Below are 21,515 nucleotides of genomic sequence, written 5' to 3' on the forward strand. Positions count from 1 at the left end.
CGGGTGGAGAGAGGACATCCGGACTTGTCTCGAGTTTTGCTCTACAGGGTGTCTCTGTGGGCGCAGCAGTGCTGACACACAGCGCTGGGGCCCCGGGTTCAATTCTAGACCTGGGCTACTGTCTGTGGGGAGTTTGCATGTTCTCCCCGTGTTCACATGGGTTTCCTCCCACAGTCCAGAGACATGCTGGTGGGTCAACTGGCTTCTGGGAAAACTGGCCCTGGTGTGTGTGTGTGTGTGTGTCCTGTGATGGACTGGTGTCCTGTCCAGGGTCTGTGAGTGTTTGTGTGTGTGTGTCCTGTGATGGACTGGTGTCCTGTCCAGTGTGTGAGTGTTTGTGTGTGTCTTGTGATGGACTGGTGTCCTGTCCAGGGTGTGTGAGTGTTTGTGTGTGTCTTGTGATGCAGAGAGTAACTCATACAGTACACACAGAGACACACATACAGAGAGCAACAAACACACACTGAAAGAACTGCATCTCTTTAGTCTGAAGGGAGCGTCCCACACTGACAGGCTGGAGGAACTGAGTCTCTTCAGTCTGAGGGGAGGGTCCCACACTGACAGGCCGGAGGAACTGAGTCTCTTTAGTCTGAGGGGAGGGTCCCACACTGACAGGCCGGAAGAACTGAGTCTCTTCAGTCTGAAGGGAGGGTCCCACACTGACAGGCTGGAGGAACTGGTTCTCTTTAGTCCGAAGGGAGTGTCCCACACTGACAGGCCGGAGGAACTGGGTCTCTTTAGTCCGAAGGGAGTGTCCCACACTGACAGGCCGGAGGAACTGAGTCTCTTTAGTCCGAAGGGAGTGTCCCACACTGACAGGCCGGAGGAACCGAGTCTCTTTAGTCCGAAGGGCGTGTCCCACACTGACAGGCTGGAGGAACCGAGTCTCTTTAGTCTGAAGGGCGTGTCCCGTACCGACTGGGGTGTCACCATGTCTCTTGAACACAGAAACGCTGCGTCACGCTCCCGTCCCGTCAGGCACCCCGCGGGCTTTCAGTCAGCACCGCGCGCTCACGGAACGGAAGTGAAGTGAGTGCCCGCCCCCTCCCCCCCCTCCCATGCGTCACCGCCCCCCCTCCGCCAATCACCGGCCCCTGAGGAGCAACGGCGTCCCGGCCCCTCCCACGTCTAACGGTCGCCGCCCGGTCTGTCGCGGAGGGGGGGGGGAGCTCTGACCCGGTTCGGGTCCACAGGGCGACCCCAGCGGGTCACACAGGAAAAGCGAGCGGTCCCGGACTCCCGCCGCGTTTGTTGTCGTGAGGGGGAGCTGGCTGGCTTGGTGGGACCGTTACCGGTGTGGACGAGCCGAGCCAAGCCGAGCCGAGCCGGACTTGTCCGGACAGACCGCGGGCGAGCGCCGGGAACAGGTGGGGACCATTTATTATTATTATTTTTTTTTTTAAACAAAACGTATTTCGAGTTTCAATTGCTGTGCTTGGCGGGTTAAAGCGCGTTTCAAGTGTTTTTTAATTCGGGCCCAGTGTTTCTTTACACGGTACGTCCGCCGCGGGTTTCCTGACCACCGGCGAGCAGTAACCGACCGGTCTTCTTTCAGACACCTCGGACAGGAAGAAAACTTCCATGTCGAAGGGATGTTTCAGCGCCGCGTTGGATAAAAACGAACGATGATGACAGGGGAACCGCACGCTGAACAGGATAAACAGAGCCCTGGAGACGGACAGGAGTGCAAAGCGATCAGGAATCAGGTATACAGGGACGGTTCAGATGGAGGTTTTAGGTTCTCCGGCAGCGGTATCAACAGACTGGAGCCCCAGCAGTGTGAGAGCCCGGCCAGTACCTGGAGGGGAGACTCCTGGGAGAGCTGAGGCTGCTGCTGCTGCTGCTGGGAGAGGTGTTAGTGGGGCCAGCAGGGGGCGCTCTCACCCTGCGGTCTGTGTGGGTCCTGATGCCCCAGTATAGTGACGGGGGACACTGGACTGTAAACAGGCGCCGTCCTTCGGATGAGACGTCAAACCGAGGTCCTGACTCGGGGGTGCTGTCTGTGTGGAGTCTGCATGTTCTCCCTGTGTTGGTATGAGTTTCCTCCAGCTGCTCTGGTTTCCTCCCACAGTCCAGAGCCAGGCTGGTGGGTGACTTGACTTCTGGGAGAACTGGGCTCTGGTGGGAGTCTGTGTCTGTGATGGACTGGTGTGAGTGGGGCCAGCAGGGGGCGCTCTCACCCTGCGGTCTGTGTGGGTCCTGATGCCCCAGTATAGTGACGGGGGACACTGGACTGTAAGAAGGCGCCGTCCTTCAGATGAGACATCAAACCGAGGTCCTGACTCTCTGTGCTCATTAACAATCCCGGGGTGTTTCTGGAGAAGAGTAGGGGTGTTACCCCAGTGTCCTGGCCTAATTCCCCCCCTGGTCTTGACCCATCATGGCCTCCTAATCACCCCCCTCTCTGAACTGGCTCCATCCCTCTGCTCTCCTCCCCACTGAGAGCTGCTGTGTGCTGAGCGGACTGGAGCATCATCCAGGTGGGGGCTGCACACTGGGGGGGCTGGAGGGGATCCCCCTGACCTGGGAAGAGCTCTGAGGGGAGGGTCCAGGAAAGAGCTCTAGAAGCGTAAGGAGTTGTTATTATCATCATTATTAATATTATTATTATCCAACATGGCGCTATATAAGCATAAGGAGTTGTTATTATCATCACTTTTAATTTATTATTATCCAACATGGCGCTATATGAGTGTAAGGAGTTGTTATTATCATCATTATTAATAATATTATCCAACATGGTGCTATATAAGTGTAAGGAGTTGTTATTATCATCATTATAAATTTAATCGTTATTGCCCCTGTGCTGTGTGCGTCAGATCAGGCCAGCAGTTCCGTCGGCAGCCACAAGAGGGCGACAGCGGTCCAGAAATGCGGAGTCTAGTGGGGATACGTGTGAGATTTTAAAGTGTAGGGGTGTACATCCGTGGAGGATGAGTTTCTATCCGGACAGCAGTGAGCAGAAGTCACCTGGAAATCGTTTTACAGTGGGTTTTCTGCCAAACCAATCTCTCAAGGCTTTCAGCCTGGCTTAATGTTTTCCTTTAAGTAAAAGCACGATTTCTGTGTCGCCAAACCCTTGTGCGTGGTGACGAGCGGCTCAGACGTGACCGTGACGGAGAGGAGGACGGTGACAGCTGTGACGGTGTTCAGAAGTGCAGGGCCTCTGATGGGAGAAACGATGATGAAGACGATGGTGGCGGTGAGTGACAGTGTTGATAATTGCGACGACGAAGAACGGAAGGGTAACAGTGATAAAGATCGTGATGGCGATGACGAAGGTGACGAAGGTGGCTGCTGATGTGCTGCAGGTGAATTCAAGTCAGATAAACCCAAGCTGTAGGACAGAGCACCGCAGAGCAGCCACTGCCTGTCCTCTCAGTGAAAGAGACCACAAACCACAACTACAACTCGGTCACCACTGCAGTAAGAAGCAAAGCAGGTTTATTCATCAGTGTGTGGAGTTACAAAGAGAAAACTCTGACTTCAGACAATACCCGACGCTCAGGTGTCAGATACTGAGTGTTTAAAACGTGTCTCCGTTCCCAGATCACAAATTACAAGTCTCACCGTCTCACAGTGATAAAGAATCACTCCCTAACAACCTAAGACCACTGCAAAATATTATTATATGAAATAAAATTCCAAGTCCCCCCACCAAAAACATCAGTTATAATATTTTTCACATCACATGAGGAATCCATGACTTAGGAGATGCCAGGCTGCTGGTCTTCCAGATGTGTCGCTGGTGTGTGACAGTCAGGACTAACGCTGTTCACCCTACAAGAGACACACTGAGTGTCAGACAGGGGCGTGTCGCTGGTGTGTGACAGTCAGGACTCACAGTGTTCAGCCTACAAGAGAAACACTGAGAGTCAGACAGGGGCGTGTCGCTGGTGTGTGACAGTCAGGACTCACTGAGAGTCAGACAGGGGCGTGTCGCTGGTGTGTGACGGTCAGGACTCACACTGAGAGTCAGACAGGGGCATGTCGCTGGTGTGTGACAGTCAGGACTCACGCTGAGAGTCAGACAGGGGCATGTCGCTGGTGTGTGACAGTCAGGACTCACACTGAGAGTCAGACAGGGGCGTGTCGATGGTGTGCGACAGTCAGGACTCACGCTGAGAGTCAGACAGGGGCGTGTCGCTGGTGTGTGACAGTCAGGACTCACGCTGAGAGTCAGACAGGGGTGTGTCGCTGGTGTGTGACAGTCAGGACTCACGCTGAGAGTCAGACAGGGGCGTGTCGCTGGTGTGTGACGGTCAGGACTCACACTGAGAGTCAGACAGGGGCGTGTCGCTGGTGTGTGACGGTCAGGACTCACGCTGAGAGTCAGACGGGCGTGTCGCTGGTGTGTGACAGTCAGGATTCATGCTGGAGTCTCAGTACCTCTAGTAGCAGATGAAGCTGAGCTTCTCCTCACAGTCACGGTTAGTCCAGCTGCCCCCTCTGTCTCTGTCCAGGGCTCCACAGTAGCTCGTATTGCACTGATGGTGTCCTCCTGTACTCCAGTTCTGATAATTAAGCGGTTGTCCATTCACCCAGAACCAGAACCAGAAGTTCCGGCTCAGTCGCAGGCCCAGCCAGACCAGAGTACTGTTGGCAGCCCTGGCCTCTTCAACAGCGTAGCTCTGCTCCTGGTGTGACTGGATATCCGCCAGGCCAGTGTGGTGAGTCTGACAGTGATCCAGGGCCTCAGCCCAGGACTTCTTCTCTGTCTCCAGGACGAGCTCTCTGCTGTCTGGAAGAGAGAGACACAAATTAAAGCTGAATCTGTCTCTGTAGGGTCTCCAGACACCCCTTCAGGACACGAACTCAAGTGGAAAACAGCCGTCCTCACCCCGGTGACAGAAGAAGGGGCTGATCTCACTGCAGTCTGTCTCTGTCCATCTGCCTCTCAGCCTGCCCTGCAGGTCCACCTGCGCACATCTCTGTCCACCTGCTGACCCAGGCTGCCCTCCTGCCCAGTTCCTGAAGCTGGACGCCCCCTGGTCTGACCACTTCCAGGGCTCATTGTACAGGCCGATCCACACCCTGTGACCCCGCGCTGACCTCCGAACCTCCTCATTCTCACTCTGGCTCCTCACACTGACCAGCTCTGTGTGCTTCTGTCTGCAGAGACTCTGGGCTTCAGTCCAGTTCTGCTTGAGTTCAATCAGGGTGACGTTACTGCGCTCTGAGCAGACAAGACAATGTATCAGTGAGTCAAAATGTCTCTGAGATACTGGTGTGATGGACTGTCCTCTTACCTGTGTCGAGTGACAGTGGTGAAGTGTGTCTCTGATTCAGAGCAGAGAGACGTCAGTGAGACACTGGTGTGATGGACTGTCCTCTTACCTGTGTTGAGTGACAGTGGTGAAGTGTGTCTCTGATTCAGAGCAGAGAGACGTCAGTGAGACACTGGTGTGATGGACTGTCCTCTTACCTGTCTTGTTGAGACACATGAAGTAGTTTCTCTCCTGACAGTCTCTCTCTTCCCATCCTCCCTCAGAGTCCATCAGCACACAGACGCGCCCCTGGGGTTGAGTGTAGGGGCTCCCTGCAGCTCCCCCAGACCCCGGGACTCTCTGTGTGCTGTTATACAGACCAATCCAGGCTCCGTCTGCTTCACCAGTGTTTGTGAGGCTGAGAAGTTTATTCTGCTGCTCCTCAGTGAACACAGTGACCAGGTCTCTGTGATTGTGCCGGCAGTATTCCTGAGCTCGAACCCATGACAGTTTATAGCGTATGAAGTGGTACTGGTCAGAGGAGTTTGTAGCTGTGAATAAAATACAGATAGAAATAAGATTTCTGTACATTCTGAAATTGTCGTTTACTTGATGTTCTGTCTCTAAATTCATTATTTGCTCTTGATGTAGTTCTGTGCTGCTGCTGGGAGACCGAGGGCAGACGAGGGAGATACAGCTCTCTGCTGCTGTTCTCTCAAGCTGGATTCTCCTGAGACAAACTCAGCCCCCTGAGCTGCTGCCTGGGGCTCTGGGACACTCTGTCAGGGCTGGACTCACCAGTGTAGCAGAAGAAGGAGCTGGGATGGCTTGCACCTGCATCGTTCCAGCCGCCTCTTTTATTATTATTATCTTTTAAATAGATCTCAGTGCACTGGGCTCCTCCATTGGGCTGCCCAGGATTCCAGTTGCGAAACCCAGAGCGCCTCTCGTCAGACCACTCCCAGCCGTCCTGGAGCAGCGCGATCCAGACAGCGCGTCCCTGCGCCGTCGTCCGGATCTGTTCAGACTCTCCCACACTGTCCACCCAGGGCAGGTCGGAGCAGCTCTCTCTGCAGTGTCTCTGGGCTGCAGCGAAGGTCTTGTTTTCCCTGATCAGCCTGTACTGCCGGGGCCCTCCTGTGAAGACAAAGATCAGGAGTGACGGTGTGTACAGCTGTGAGACTACACATAGTTGTAACTATTTATAATTATACAGTCATGTTTTTATTAAAAGTGTATAAGCCCACATATTTGCTAGAAGATAGAGACTGGTTTTGATTTGAAACAAAATTCATAGCATGAACAGTTTTTGACCATTTCTGGGCCTCTTTTTGTATCAGGACAATATAATTCTCACTGACACAGAGGTCCCTGGGGTGTGTTTATGCTCTCTGATTCCACAAGTGTGTGACCAGTGAATGTTCTGTGATACTGAGAGTCATTTATGTTAAGTGGCAGTTTACTGAAATAAAGAAAATAAGATTAATGTATACATTAAAAATCTAAGGAAGAGGGCCTGGATAGGCACGACACAACAGGATGGTCCCAGGGGAAGACATCTGTGTTGAACTCTGTGTATTTCAAAACTGGTATGTATAGGAGCACCTGTACTTTAGGACTACACTTCCCCTGATGTATTGCAAAGAGACTGCAAATTGTGTGGAGACTACAGATACCAGAATGCACTGCACCAGAGCTCTTCCTGTTTCCTGTTCATTCCTGTGTTCAATAGTTAAACTGAGCTCTCACTCTCAGATTGAGTGTCGTCTCACCTTGACTCTCACATATGAAGAAGTTCTCCTCGCTGCAGTCTCTCTCCTCCCAGAATCCCGCTGCGTTGAGAACAGCGCAGGGGAGCGGACTCCTCCAGTGGGTGAAGGTCACGACCTCTCCGCCAGACCACCGCCAGCTCTCTCTGCAGTCTCGGTACAGGCCTATCCACTGGGCAGGTTAGTGGTGTGGAGGACTGTGTCCATGTCTGCTGTGCTGCTGATGGAGGCCAGGTCAGTGTAGGTGTAGGTGTCTCTGCAGTGTCTCTGAGCGTCGGCCCAGCTCAGGGGTGAGTCCACAAAGTAGAACTTCCTGATGAGGCCGGATCCAGGAGGACAGAGCACTGGGGACACAGAATTATGGGTTGTGTAAGTTTCTCAAATCCGTCTGTATTGCAGTTCAAAGGGTCTGTAAGCTCCAGAGTCAGGTTGTTTAAGTCTATTGTGAGACAGAGCAACACCACATTCCTGCTGTCCTCCACCCGAAACTCACTCGTCACCCTGGCGATGGGACAGGTGACCCCCCTGTCTGTAACGGACAAGTCTGTGTGTGACTCTGACAGCCTGGCTGTGCTGTCCCTGAGCCCTGTGGACACTGTGACACTGCAGCTGGATCTGCTGAGTGAGACACACTGGACACTGTCCATCTTACCATCACGCCCTGGGGGCACCAGGTCCTGCTGTGCTGTGTTTTTACACAGGCGGATCGTCTCACCCCTTTCTCCTGACCTCTCACACAAACCAGGCCGCCCTGAGCCGGGGTGGGTCACTGGGCGGGTTTCCAGCTCAGACCCCTGTGGGAGACGGGCCCAGTCCTGCCCATCTCTGCTTGATGAGAAGCAGCAGTTCTGTAGCCGGTCCTAGATGTTTGTGCCGGAGTGTCGCTTCTTGAGAATATTTCCAGACCCTGCTTCTGCGTGACTGGTGTCGCTGCCTGCGGGGGATCTCCACCTCTGTGTCTGTCTGTGTATTTCAGTCTGGGTCCTTGTGTCTGGATCTGCTGGACCCGAGTGTGAGGGAGAACTGGGCAGCCTTGTGTCAGAGGGTCCTTGGTGCTGATCACCCTCTCTCAGTCTCGCGTTCTGTGTGAAGCAAAACCCACCTGTGACGATCCTTCACCCCTTGTTTAACGGATTCCTGTTACTCCCCTCAGAACGCAGATACCCCCCCCCCCCCCCAGCTCCAAAAGCAGCAGATCTAAGATCTCATTCATACCTGCAGCCCTGTCCTTACTCAGCTCTCGATCATCTATGCAAATGTGCGTGCATGTTGGTGTTGTGGTGTTTGTTCTGTCTGTCTCTCTGGACGCCCACACTGCTGCTGTGAAACGTGCTGCCCCCTCAGGGGTGACAGAGGCTCTCTCTCTCTCTCTCTCTGCAGCGGATGGGAGCTGAGGGGCTGACAGGAGACCTGTGTCCAGGGGCTGCTGGACTCCCCCTGTCCTGCACAAGAGCCCTGCTGCCTGCCCTGGGAGCAGAGACGCAGGCCCACCTGTCAGGAGGAGAAGCACCAGCCCCTTCCTCTCCATCCCAGCAGATCTGCTCAAGGGCGAAGGCACGGCGTGGCTCCCGGCTCCGGGTTCGAATCCTCCTGCGTGACACAGCACAGGCGCGTCTGACACAGCTCCTACAGGTCACTGGCGGAGCTCGGGTCTCGCTCACGGGCTCAGTCAGATCCGAATCAACTCAGCCCTGCTGGGCTGCTACAGACCCCCTTGGCTGGTGTGGATCGGTCACCAGTGGAGACTGGGGGAGACGCAGGACTCTGGAGAGGGTCAGGACCCCCCTCTCCCACTCAGAAACACGGGATCCGGACTGTTTCTCCCCTCTCTCTCTCCCCTCTCTCCCCTCTCCCTCCCCTCTCTCTCTCCACTCTCTCCCCTCTCTCCTGTCTCTCTCCCTCCCCTCCCTCCTCTCTCTCCTCTCCACTCCCTCCTCTCTGTTCTCTCTCCACTCCACTCTCTCCCCTCTTCCCTCTCTCCTCTCTCTCTATGATCCACAGTATCTCTCCTCTCTTTCTCCTGTCTCCTGTCTCTCCCTCCTCTTCTCTCCTCTCTCTGCTCTCTCCTCTCTCTCCTCTCCACTCTCTCCTGTTTTGCCTACAGACACAGGCTGATTGTCTATCTTCTCTTTCCACTATAAATAAACTCTAGAAGGAAGTACATTTTATTAAAATAATAAACCCATCCAACACAGCTACTGTATAAACACAATAGTCACGTCTTATTTTAAATCCTTTTTTTTGTAGAAAAAAAACACAGATCATATCAACCAGTAAATGAATGACAAGTGTTTCAGAGGTCTTGTCACAGTATTGACCCCAGAGGGGAGAGCACTCCTGAAGACCAGAGACAGGCAGTGTACAACTGATGCCTCGACTCTATAGGTACCCCAACACCTCTCTCACCCCCATCTCTAACCTGTCTCTCTCTCTTCTCTCACCCCCATTTCTAACCTGTCTCTCTCTCCTCTCTCACCCCCATTTCTAACCTGTCCTCTCTCTCATCTCTCACCCCCATCTCTAACCTGTCTCTCTCTCTCCTCTCTCTCTAACTTTCTCTAACTAACTGCAGAGGGATGCACCTTGAACTGAAACCGCAGTGAGGAATAACCAGCTTCCTAAGTAAACAGCTTCCCTACGAGACTCAGACTTAGCAGAACTAAGGACAAGGAACACGGATGTTCTTCTGCGTTGCTGGGTAGATAAAGACACGCAGGCTGCTACAGAAATGAGAGCAGCCTGTGGACCTGCTCTCCAGACAGTATCTGTTGATCCCGTCAGAGACACCTGTACTCATTTAAATCTCTTGCAGGGCAGCAGGCAGCTACTGTCTCAATAACAGGAGGTCCTACACTGAGGGGTCGCTGTGCCCTGAGCCTTACCTGCTCAGCGCTGTGTGTCGGTGGGTCAGGATGTCTCTCCAGGTGAGCTGTCTGTGCGATGTGTCTGTCTGTCTGTCTGCGGTCTTTATTCCCGACTCTCTCTCCTCCTGTCCTCTGGGACACAGACACGGCTGGGATTCAAATGAGTGCGATTGCTGATCTCCTGATCTCGGCGGCGTGTCTGGTCGCTGTGTCAGTCAATGTGCACGTCTGGGTTTATGGTCTGTTTCTGGGTTCCCACTAAAAATGCCTTTGTGCTCGGCAAGAGCCCCGATTCGCGTCCTGGTTGTGTCCACGTCGTGGCAAACAACAATTAAGAAGTTAGGTTATTTCTTAGGAGTTTAATAATAACGATTTGGCCAGCAGCCATATCACTCTTCAACTCACATGTGGCACCTCCCACTGGAGCCCAGCAGGTGTGAGCCTGGCCAGTACCTGGAGGGGAGACTCCTGGGAGAGCTGAGGCTGCTGCTGGGAGAGGGGTGAGTGGGGCCAGCAGGGGGCGCTCTCACCCTGCAGTCTGTGTGGGTCCTGATGCCTCAGTACAGTGACGGGGGACACTGGACTGTAAACAGGCGCCGTCCTTCACATGAGATGTAAAACCGAGGTCCTGACTCTCTGTGCTCATTAACAATCCCAGGGTGTCTCTCGAGAAGAGTAGGGGTGTTACCCCAGTGTCCTGGCCTAATTCCTAATAACCCCCCTCTCTGAACTGGCTCCATCCCTCTGCTCTCCTCCCCACTGAGAGCTGCTGTGTGCTGAGCGGACTGGAGCATCATCCAGGTGGGGGCTGCACACTGGGGGGGCTGGAGGGGATCCTCCTGACCTGGGAAGAGCTCCGAGTGGAGAGTCCAGAAAAGCGCTGTATAAGTGTAAGAAATTATTATTATTATAATAATTCCCTAATTAGGGATTAAATGTGAACCTATTTACAAACAACAGAGACCCCAACACCCTCAGGTGAGCTGATATTAATACCCCCTTTCCTGCTGGCCTGACAGAGATGATGTCATTTAAGTTAACTACTGTGGTAACTGGGCCACACAGCTGCCAGGTTGATACTATAGGATAACCACAGAGAAGGGTGGGGGTGGGGAACAAGCTGCCCAGCCGTGTGGTTGAAGCCGATACCCTGGCTTCTCTCCAGACACAGCTGGGTGAGCTCCTCCAGTCAGGACAGGAGGCTCTACTGTACACAGAGAAGGGTGGGGGTGGGGAACAAGCTGCCCAGCCGTGTGGTTGAAGCCGATACCCTGGCTTCTCTCCAGACACTGCTGGGTGAGCTCCTCCAGTCAGGACAGGAGGCTCTACTGTACACAGAGAGTGGTGGGGGTGTGGAACAGGCTGCCCAGCCCTGTGGTTGAAGCTGATACCCTGGCTGGGGTCCTTGGATCAATTAACGACTAACGAGCAAAATGATTGCTCGTCTTAAAACTGATCCTGAACGGATGGACAGCTCGGTATTTCAGAACTTCAGCTTTGCTTCCCCAGAGATGGTCTCGCAACGCTGTCCAGACCCGGCCGGTAGTACCACCTGCGGCCACACGGGGGAGACAGAGCCGCCTGGATTCGGAGGACTAAGAGCAACGTACAGTAGGTAAAAATAACTGTCCCTCGTCGTGTACAAACCGAGATTTAGGAGACGTGGCTTCAAACGTCTCTTTGTGGGTGGTGAAACGTCTTATGCAGAGCTGAAAAAGATATTTAAGACGCTGTTCTTCTTTTAACATAATATAAATACTGTACATTTAACCCCCTAACTGGACAGCGACATTGCTCTCGGAACCTAATTCTGCTTTACTGGGGGGTATTCAAATTATCTGCTGGCCACTGTCCTGTCAGTAACAGCCCCACTGTGTTTTTATAGAGAGCAGTGATCCCACACAGAGCAAGAGATGCGTCCTGGTTCAAGGACGGTCAAGAAGCAGCTCAGAGACACTGCAGGGAGGAGCACACAGACCTGGTCAGTGTGAGGAGCTGCAGGGAGAGTGAGGAGGTCAGGGAGGTGATGAAGAATGAGTCCGTGTGGACCGTGTGGAGTCAACTTCACCATCGTCGTCATTATAATACTCACTGTCATTAATGCCTTTATCACCCTCCTCACAGGACACAACGTATGCTGTGTGCGTCAGACCAGGCCAGCAGTACCGCCTGCGGCCACCAGAGGGAGACACTCCCGTCCGCTCTCACAGCGGATCAGCTGTCACACTGCTCACAGACTCCACAGCGCCAGCAGTACCGCCTGCGGCCACAGGAGGGAGACACTCCCGTCTGCTCTCACAGTGGATCAGCTGTCACACTGCTCACAGACTCCACAGCGCCAGCAGTACCGCCTGCGGCCACAGGAGGGAGACACTCCCGTCCGCTCTTACAGCGGATCAGCTGTCACACTGCTCACAGACTCCACAGCGCCAGCAGTACCGCCTGCAGCCACAGGAGGGAGACATTCACAGCGATCATCCTGCAGCAGTAACCCCACCTGGGAGACGCACAGCGATCATCCTGCAGCAGTAACCCCACCTGGGAGACGCACAGCAGTCACTCTGCACCAGTAACCCCACCTGGGAGACGCACAGTGGTCATTCTGCAGCAGTAGAATATGAGGAGGAGAAACTGTCTCTCCAGGTGCAGTAGGAAGGACAGATCACGTGGACGTCCACCGCACTGAAAACGAACTCATCTGAACACAGCTCTAGAGTACACAGCCCTTTCAAATGAGCTCTTCAGCGGGGGTGCAGTGGGGGTCCGGTCTGTACAGCCCTCGGTTTGATGTCTCCCCTGAAGGACGGCGCCCCCTACAGCACGGTGTCAGTACGGCCGGGCGGCGGTGTGCGCGACCTGGCGCAGAGATAAGAGCGCCTCCTACTGGTCCACCGAGTAACCACCTTGTTGACGTCAAGTCGGAGCTTATCTTCAAGATATCTGACGCAGACCCAGCAACCACTAGCGCCGCCGTGTGGAAGAGCTGGGGAAGGCGGCTTGACACAGAACACAGAGCAGCAGTGGGCGCAGCCGTCACTCGAACCCTCAGCCCTCTAGTTATTCCAACCCTAACCCTACAGGAGCCCCTTGATCAAGAGCTCCACTGTCTGAGCGAGAAAAGAAGACAGCGCAGTGTGTGTGTGTGAGTGTGTGTGTGAGAGACTGTGTGAGTGTGAGAGTGTGTGAGTGTGTGAGAGAGTGTGTGTGTAAGTGTGAGAGTGTGAGAGTGTGTGAGTGTGTGAGAGAGTGTGTTTGTGAGTGTGTGTGTTTGTGAGTGTGTGAGTGTGTGGGAGAGAGTGTGTTTGTGAGTGAGAGAGTGTGTGTGTGAGTGAGTGTGTGTGTGAGTGTGTGAATGAGAGACTGTGTGAGTGTGTGAGAGACTGTGAGTGTGTGAGAGAGTGTGTGTGTGAGAGTGAGAGTGTGTGTGTGAGAGTGAGAGTGAGAGTGTGTGAGTGAGAGAGTGTGAGTGAGTGTGTGTGTGAGTGTGAGAGTGAGTGTGTGAGTGAGAGTGTGTGTGTGTGTGTGTGAATGTGTGTGTCCATCCGTCCTCCAGCCTGGTTTGTGCTTCCTGCACTGTTCCCACTGAAACCCCCTGATTTGCATCCCGGCTGCGTCTGTGTTTGTGTCCGAGAGGAGAGGAGGAGAGAGAGTCAGAATAAAGAACACAGACAGACAGACACATCGCACAGACAGCTCACCTGGAGAGACGTCCTGACCCACCGACACACAGCGCCGAGCAGGTAAGTCTCAGGGCACAGTGACCCCTCAGTGTAGGACCTCCTGTTATTGAGACAGCAGCTGCCTGCTGCCCTGCAAGAGATTTCAACGAGCACAGGTGTCTCTGACGGGATCAACAGATACTGTCTGGAGAGCAGGTCCACAGGCTGCTCTCATTTCTGTAGCAACCTGCGTGTTTTTATCTACCCAGCAACGCAGGAGAAGATCCGTGTTCCTTGTCCTTAGTTCTGCTAAGTCTGAGTCTCGTAGGAAAGCTGTTTACTTAGGAAGCTGGTTATTCCTCACTGCGGTTTCAGTTCAAGGTTCCACAGTACATTTTTTTGAAACTGCATTTTTATATATTTAGTCGCTGTGTTGGTTTCTTATCTGTGTATTGTTTTTTTAAGAAATGTACTTCCTTCTCGAGGTTATTAACTTATTAACATCACTTTATTAACCCTTTACAATTTCTTGCATTAGGAATTATCTTTTCGCAGACCCCAGCTGGCTCTCCATGAGACACACAGACACACAGATAGAGAGAGAGAGAAGCTGGGGGTCAGAGGGCAGGGTCAGCCATTGTACGGCGCCCCTGGAGCAGTTGGGGTGAAGGGCCTTGCTCAGGGGCCCAATGGAGTAGGATTCCTCTGCCGGCCGCGGGATTTGAACCTTCCAGCCACATGCGCAGATCCTGAGCCACAGAGCTTCTCTTTGTTAGAGACCAACAGGAAATGAGAAATATTCCGTCTCTCATAGTGTCAGACGGTGTTTGATCTTCCCCTACATGACCAAGGCCTGAACCCCACTCCTCCATCAATGGCTCCATTCACTCCCACAGACAGACACAGCCACAGACAGCAGCAGCATTTCCTTGATGCTATCAGCAGAGAGAGGAGACACAAGAGAGAGGAGAGAAACTGTGAATGGGAGAAGGAGAGGAGAAAGGAGAGTGGAGAGAGAGTAGAGAGGGGAGAAGGAGAGGAAGAGCCACAGACAGCAGGAGTGTTTCCTTGATGCTATCAGCACGGAGAGGAGGCACAAGAGAGAGGAGAGAAACTGTGGATCATAGAGAGAGGAGAAAGGAGAGAGGGGAGAGAGTAGAGAGGGGAGAAGGAGAGGAAGAGTCACAGACAGCAGGAGTGTTTCCTTGATGCTATCAGCAGGGAGAGCAGGACAGCGGGAGGAGACTGATGGATCAAGTCGGGAATCTCTCCCAGCAGTCCGGATCCGGTGTTTCTGAGTGGGAGAGGGGGGTCCTGACCCTCTCCAGAGTCCTGCGTCTCCCCCAGTCTCCACTGGTGACCGATCCACACCAGCCAAGGGGGTCTGTAGCAGCCCAGCAGGGCTGAGTTCATTCAGATCTGACTGAGCCCATGAGCGAGACCCGAGCTCCGCCCGTGACCTGTAGGAGCTGTGTCAGACGCGCCTGTGCTGTGTCACGCAGGAGGATTCGAACCCGGAGCCGGGAGCCACGCCGCGCCTTCGCCTCTGAGCGGATCTGCCGGGATGGAGAGGAAGGGGCTGGTGCTTCTCTTCCTGACAGGTGGGCCTGCGTCTCTGCTCCCAGGGCGGGCAGCTGGGCTCTTGTGCAGGACTGGGGGAGTCCAGCAGGCCCTGGACACAGGTCTCCTGTCAGCCCCTCAGCTCCCATCCGCTGCAGAGAGAGAGAGAGAGAGAGCCTCTGTCACCCCTGAGGGGGCAGCACGTTTCACAGCAGCAGTGTGGGCGTCCAGAGAGACAGACAGAACAAACACCACAACACCAACATGCACGCACATTTGCATAGATGATCGAGAGCTGAGTAAGGATATGACTGCAGGTATGAATGAGATCTTAGATCTGCTGCTTTTGGAGCTGGGGGGGGGGGGGGTATCTGCGTTCTGAGGGGAGTAACAGGAATCTGTTAAACAAGGGGTGAAGGATCGTCACAGGTGGGTTTTGCTTCACACAGAACGCGAGACTGAGAGAGGGTGATCAGCACCAAGGACCCTCTGACACAAGGCTGCCCAGTTCTCCCTCACACTCGGGTCCAGCAGATCCAGACACAAGGACCCAGACTGAAATACACAGACAGACACAGAGGTGGAGATCCCCCGCAGGCAGCGACACCAGTCACGCAGAAACAGGGTATAATAATAATTGCTTACACTTATATAGCGCTTTTCTGGAGACTCCACTCAAAGCGCTGCACAGGGAATAGGGATCCCCTCCACCACCACCAGTGTGCAGCCCCACCTGGATGATGCGACGGCAGCCATAGTGCGCCAGAACGCTCCCCACACAGCAGCTCTCAGTGGGGAGGAGAGCAGAGGGATGAAGCCAGTTCAGAGAGGGGGGTTATTAAGAGGCCATGATTGATGAGGGCCAATGGGAAATTTGGCCAGGACACCGGGGTTACACCCCTACTCTTTTCGAGAAACACCCTGGGATTGTTAATGACCACAGAGAGTCAGGACCTCGGTTTTACATCTCATCCGGACCTGGTGCCCCCAAGGCGTGATGGTAAGATGGACAGTGTCCAGTGTGTCTCACTCAGCAGATCCAGCTGCAGTGTCACAGTGTCCACAGGGCTCAGGGACAGCACAGCCAGGCTGTCAGAGTCACACACAGACAGGGGGGGTCACCTGTCTCATTGCCAGGGTGACGAGTGAGTTTCAGGTGGAGGACAGCAGGACTGTGGTGTTACTGTGTCTCACAATGTATTTAAACAACCTGACTCTGGAGCTTACAGACCCTTTGGACTGCAATACAGACGATTTGAGAAACTTACACGACCCATAATTCTGTGTCCCCAGTGCTCTGTCCTCCTGGATCCGGCCTCATCAGGAAGTTCTACTTTGTGGACTCACCCCTGAACTGGACCGACGCTCAGAGACACTGCAGAGACACCTACACTGACCTGGCCTCCATCAGCAGCACAGCAGACATGGACACAGTCCTCCACACCACTAACCTGCCCAGTGGCCCAGCCTGGATAGGCCTGTACCGAGACTGCAGAGAGAGCTGGCAGTGGTCTGGCGGAGAGGTCGTGACCTTCACCCACTGGAGGAGTCAGCTCCCCTGCGCTGTTCTCAACGCAGCGGGATTCTGGGAGGAGAGAAACTGCAGCGAGGAGAACTACTTCATATGTGAGAGTCAAGGTGAGACGACACTCAATCTGAGAGTGAGTGCCGAGTTTAACTTTAGAACACAACAATGAGCAGGAAACGGGAAGAGCTCTGGTGCAGTGCATTCTGGTATCTGTAGTCTTGTCACACTTTGCTGTCTATTTGCAATGCATCAGGGGAAAGGTAGTCCTAAGGTACAAGATCACCTATATACACCAGGTTAGAAACACAGATTTTAATTCAGAATTTTTCACCTGGGATCATCCTGTCGTGTCAAAAGCCCTATCCGGGCCTTTTACCTATAGATTTTTAATCTATACATTAATCTTATTTCTTTATTTCAGGAAACTGTCACTTAACACAAACAACTCAGTATCACTCAGTATCGGTATAAACAACTCAGTATCACAGAGCAGTCGTTAGTCGTGAACATCTTGTGGTATCAGAGGGGGTAAACACAACACAGGGAGCTCTGTATCACAGTGAGGAATTTATTGTCCTGAGGCAAATAGAGGCACAAAAACAATGGAAAACTGTTTATGCTGTAAATTTAGTTTTAAATAAAAACAAATCTCTTCCTTCCAGCTAGCATGTTGGCTTTGGAAAGCATGTTTACACTGTTTCAATTAAAACACTTCTCTATAATTATAGACGGTTAAAACAAGCTTTGCTCAAGCAAAATATATTGAGATATACAATAGTAAAAGGGATTGAAACTGCAAATTATTTGGTTTGAAGCTTGTCTTAACAGATCACCTAATCTTTTAGATAAGAGAAAGGAATCAAAATTAATCTTTAGCCTGTTCATTCTTTATTGATCTGATAGTGTGTATCAGGGGGTCTTCACTCTGATTGCTAGAAAAAAATAATAATACTGAGAGCTTGTTCTCAATTGATTCATGTGACTCAAAGGTTCAATAAAGAGAAATATTCACAAAATATTACTGGTTACAAATACTTTTTCTAAGGAGGTCTGACACCTCTAGGCTATAAAGTAATGTATCCAGCTAATCAGGATGACTGTGGAACTGATGTCCACTCTGTGCTGAACCAAGTTTCACAAAGGGCACAATCTGAGATTGAGAGCTGTTTAACTATAGACCGGAATGAACAGGAAACAGGAAATGGCGGTGTGCAAAGCACTGTGGGATCTGTAGTCTCACAGCTGTACACACCATCACTCCTGATCTTTGTCTTCACAGGTGGAGGACAGCAGTACAGGCTGATCAGGGAAAACAAGACCTTTGCTGCAGCCCAGAGACACTGCAGAGAGAGCTGCTCCGACCTGCCCCGGGTGGACAGTGTGGGAGAGTCTGAACAGATCAGGACGACGGCGCAGGGACACGCTGTCTGGATCGCGCTGCTCCAGGACGGCTGGGAGTGGTCTGACGAGAGGCGCTCTGGGTTTCGGAACTGGAGTCTTGGGGAGCCCAATGGAGGAAGTGAAGCCCAGTGCACTGAGATCTATTTACAAGCTAACGTAAATAATAATAATAATAAAAGAGGCGGCTGGAACGATGCAGGTGGAACACATCACAGCCCCTTCTTCTGCTACACTGGTGAGTCCAGCCCTGACAGAGTGTCCCAGAGCCCCAGACAGCAGCTCAGGGGGCTGAGTTTGTCTCAGGAGAATCCAGCTTGAGAGAACAGCAGCAGAGAGCTGTATCTCCCTCGTCTGCCCTCGGTCTCCCAGCAGCAGCACAGAACTACATCAAGAGCAAATAATGAATTTAGAGACAGAACATCAAGTAAACGACAATTTCAGAATGTACAGAAATCTTATTTCTATCTGTATTTTATTCACAGCTACAAACTCCTCTGAGCAGTACCACTTCATACGTTATAAACTGTCATGGGTTCGAGCTCAGGAATACTGCCGGCACAATCACAGAGACCTGGTCACTGTGTTCACTGAGGAGCAGCAGAATAAACTTCTCAGCCTGACAAACACTGATGATAAAGGAGCAGCCTGGATTGGTCTGTATAACAGCACACAGAGAGTCCCGGGGTCTGGGGGAGCTGCAGGGAGCCCCTACACTCAAACCCAGGGGCGCGTCTGTGTGCTGATGGACTCTGAGGGAGGATGGGAAGAGAGAGACTGTCAGGAGAGAAACTACTTCATGTGTCTCAACAAGACAGGTAAGAGGACAGTCCATCACACCAGTGTCTCACTGACGTCTCTCTGCTCTGAATCAGAGACACACTTCACCACTGTCACTCAACACAGGTAAGAGGACAGTCCATCACACCAGTGTCTCACTGACGTCTCTCTGCTCTGAATCAGAGACACACTTCACCACTGTCACTCGACACAGGTAAGAGGGCAGTCCATCACACCAGTATCTCACTGACATTTTGACTGATACATTGTCTTGTCTGCTCAGAGCGCAGTAACGTCACCCTGATTGAACTCAACCAGACCTGGACAGGAGCCCAGAGTGTCTGCAGACAGAAGCACACAGAGCTGGTCAGTGTGAGGAGCCAGAGTGAGAATGAGGAGGTTCGGAGGTCAGCGCGGCGTCACAGGGTGTGGATCGGCCTGTACAACGAGCCCTGGAAGTGGTCAGACCAGGGGGCGTCCAGCTTCAGGAACTGGGCAGGAGGGCAGCCTGGGTCAGCAGGTGGACAGAGATGTGCGCAGGTGGACCTGCAGGGCAGCCCGAGAGGCAGATGGACAGAGACAAACTGCAGTGAGATCACCCCCTTCTTCTGTCACCGGGGTGAGGACGGCTCTCTCGTCTTGTTGGGGGGTCTGGATGATCCCCTCGCTGTAGAAACATGTCCGCAGCCTCCTCTGGCTCTGGGCTCAACACGCTGGACCCCTGGAGCCCCAGAATCACTGCGATGCTGCTTTGAATTCCTGGGACTCATTCATCAGTTGCTGTGGTAACAAGACAAGACTGGGGCCCAGTGTGTCTTCTCTTCAGGGTTAATTCAGCCGCAGGTTTCATCCTGGTGGTCAGGGCAAACCCCAGGTCTTCTCTTTCAGCTCCTTCACGGGTTCCAGCTCAAATCCCTGGACTTCACTGGCGTGACTGGAGAAGCACAGGGCTCAGGACTCCAGAGACAAAGTGTGTGACCTGTAACAAGCCAATTACAAGGGTGACTCCTGTCTCTCTCTTGCAGACAACAGAAACCTCGTCCTGGTCATAGAGGAGAAGTCCTGGGCTGAGGCCCTGGATCACTGTCAGACTCACCACACTGGCCTGGCGGATATCCAGTCACACCAGGAGCAGAGCTACGCTGTTGAAGAGGCCCGGTCTGCTGAGTCCGCCTGGGTCTGGCTGGGCCTGCGACAGAGTCGGATCTTCGGGTTCTGGTTCTGGGTGAATGGACAACCCCTTAATTATCAGAAGTGGGGTACAGGGGGAGGCAATCAGAGCACATCTAACAGCTACTGTGGGGCCCTGGACAGAGACAGAGGGGGCAGCTGGACTAACCGTGACTGTGAGGAGAAGCTCAGCTTCATCTGCTACAGAGGTACTGAGACTCCTTTACCGCCCCTGTCTGACTCTCAGAGTGAGTCCTGACTGTCACACACCAGCGACAGGCCCCTGTCTGACTCTCAGAGTGAGTCCTGACAGTCACACACCAGCGACACGCCCCTGTCTGACTCTCAGAGTGAATCCTGACTGTCGCACACCAGCGACACGCCCCTGTCTGACTCTCAGAGTGAGTCCTGACTGTCGCACACCAGCGACACGCCTGTCTGACTCTCAGCGTGAGTCCTGACTGTCGCACACCAGCGACACGCCCGTCTGACTCTCAGCGTGAGTCCTGACCGTCGCACACCAGCGACACGCCCCTGTCTGACTCTCAGTGTGAGTCCTGACCGTCGCACACCAGCGACACGCCCCTGTCTGACTCTCAGCGTGAGTCCTGACTGTCGCACACCAGCGACACGCCCCCGTCTGACTCTCAGCGTGAGTCCTGACTGTTACACACCAGCGACACTTCCCTGTCTGACTCTCAGTGTGTCTCTTGTAGGGTGAACAGTGTGAGTCCTGACTGTCACACACCAGCGACACGCCCCTGTCTGACTCTCAGTGTGTCTCTTGTAGGGTGAACACTGTGAGTCCTGATTGTCACACCAGCGACACATCTGGAAGACCAGCAGCCTGGCATCTCCTAAGTCATGGTTCCTCATGTGATGTGAAAAATATTATAACTGATTTTTTTGGTGGGGGGACTTGGAATTTTATTTCATATAATATTTTGCAGTGGTCTTATGTTGTTAGTGAGTGATTCCTTATCACTGTGAGACTGTGAGACTAGTAATTTGTGATCTGGGAATGGGGACATGTTTTCAACACTCAGTATCTGACACCTGAGCGTCGGGTCTTGTCTGAAGTCAGAGTTTTCTCTTTGTAACTCCACACACTGATGAATAAACCTGCTTGGCTTCTTGCTGCAGTGGTGACCGAGTTGTAGTTGTGGTTTGTGGTCTCTTTCACTGAGAGGACAGGCAGTGGCTGCTCTGCGGGTCTCTGTCCTACAGCCTGGGTTTATCTGACTTGAATTCACCTGCACCTGCTGATGTGCTTATAGCATCACCCTCGTCAAAGTTGGAATAAATAATTCCCATCATAGACTGTATTTCTGATGCAGGGATCATTCAACTGTGTTTATGTAGGTGTGATCGTACATGTAGGGCAAAGTTTGAATAAATAATAACCGTTAATAGACTGTATTTCTGATGGAGGGACTGTGATTTTTGTTCAACACCGGTATCATTTGTGTGCAGTGAGCTTCATTTGGTCGGCGTTGTTTTGAGACAAAGATCCTCCGTACTTTGTTTTCACCCCCAAAACAAACAAACAAACAAACAAACAAACAAACAAACAAACAAAC

The 21,515-nt window shown here is 52.8% G+C and overlaps 1 protein-coding gene across 2 annotated transcripts; it reads left to right on the forward strand.

The window, feature by feature from the left end:
- The first annotated feature begins 13,438 nt into the window (after window positions 1–13,438).
- Window positions 13,439–21,086, forward strand: LOC148813422 (macrophage mannose receptor 1-like). 2 transcript variants are annotated; one of them, XM_088908192.1, is made up of 8 exons: window positions 13,439–13,580; window positions 15,002–15,100; window positions 16,353–16,697; window positions 17,867–18,223; window positions 18,471–18,803; window positions 19,049–19,384; window positions 19,791–20,144; window positions 20,726–21,086. In XM_088908192.1, the coding sequence occupies exons 2-8, from the start codon at window positions 15,064–15,066 to the stop codon at window positions 20,728–20,730; spliced, it is 1,767 nt and encodes a 588-aa protein (XP_088764318.1). In that variant the 5' UTR covers window positions 13,439–13,580; window positions 15,002–15,063; the 3' UTR covers window positions 20,731–21,086. The 2 variants fall into 2 exon arrangements, with proteins under 2 accessions (XP_088764318.1, XP_088764317.1); XM_088908191.1 differs by lacking the exon at window positions 20,726–21,086 and having other exon boundaries at window positions 19,791–20,194.
- The last annotated feature ends 429 nt before the right edge of the window (window positions 21,087–21,515 follow it).

The sequence above is a fragment of the Atractosteus spatula genome, assembly GCF_055471065.1.
Source record: "Atractosteus spatula isolate fAtrSpa1 chromosome 10 unlocalized genomic scaffold, fAtrSpa1.hap1 SUPER_10_unloc_1, whole genome shotgun sequence".
NCBI lineage: Eukaryota > Metazoa > Chordata > Actinopteri > Semionotiformes > Lepisosteidae > Atractosteus > Atractosteus spatula.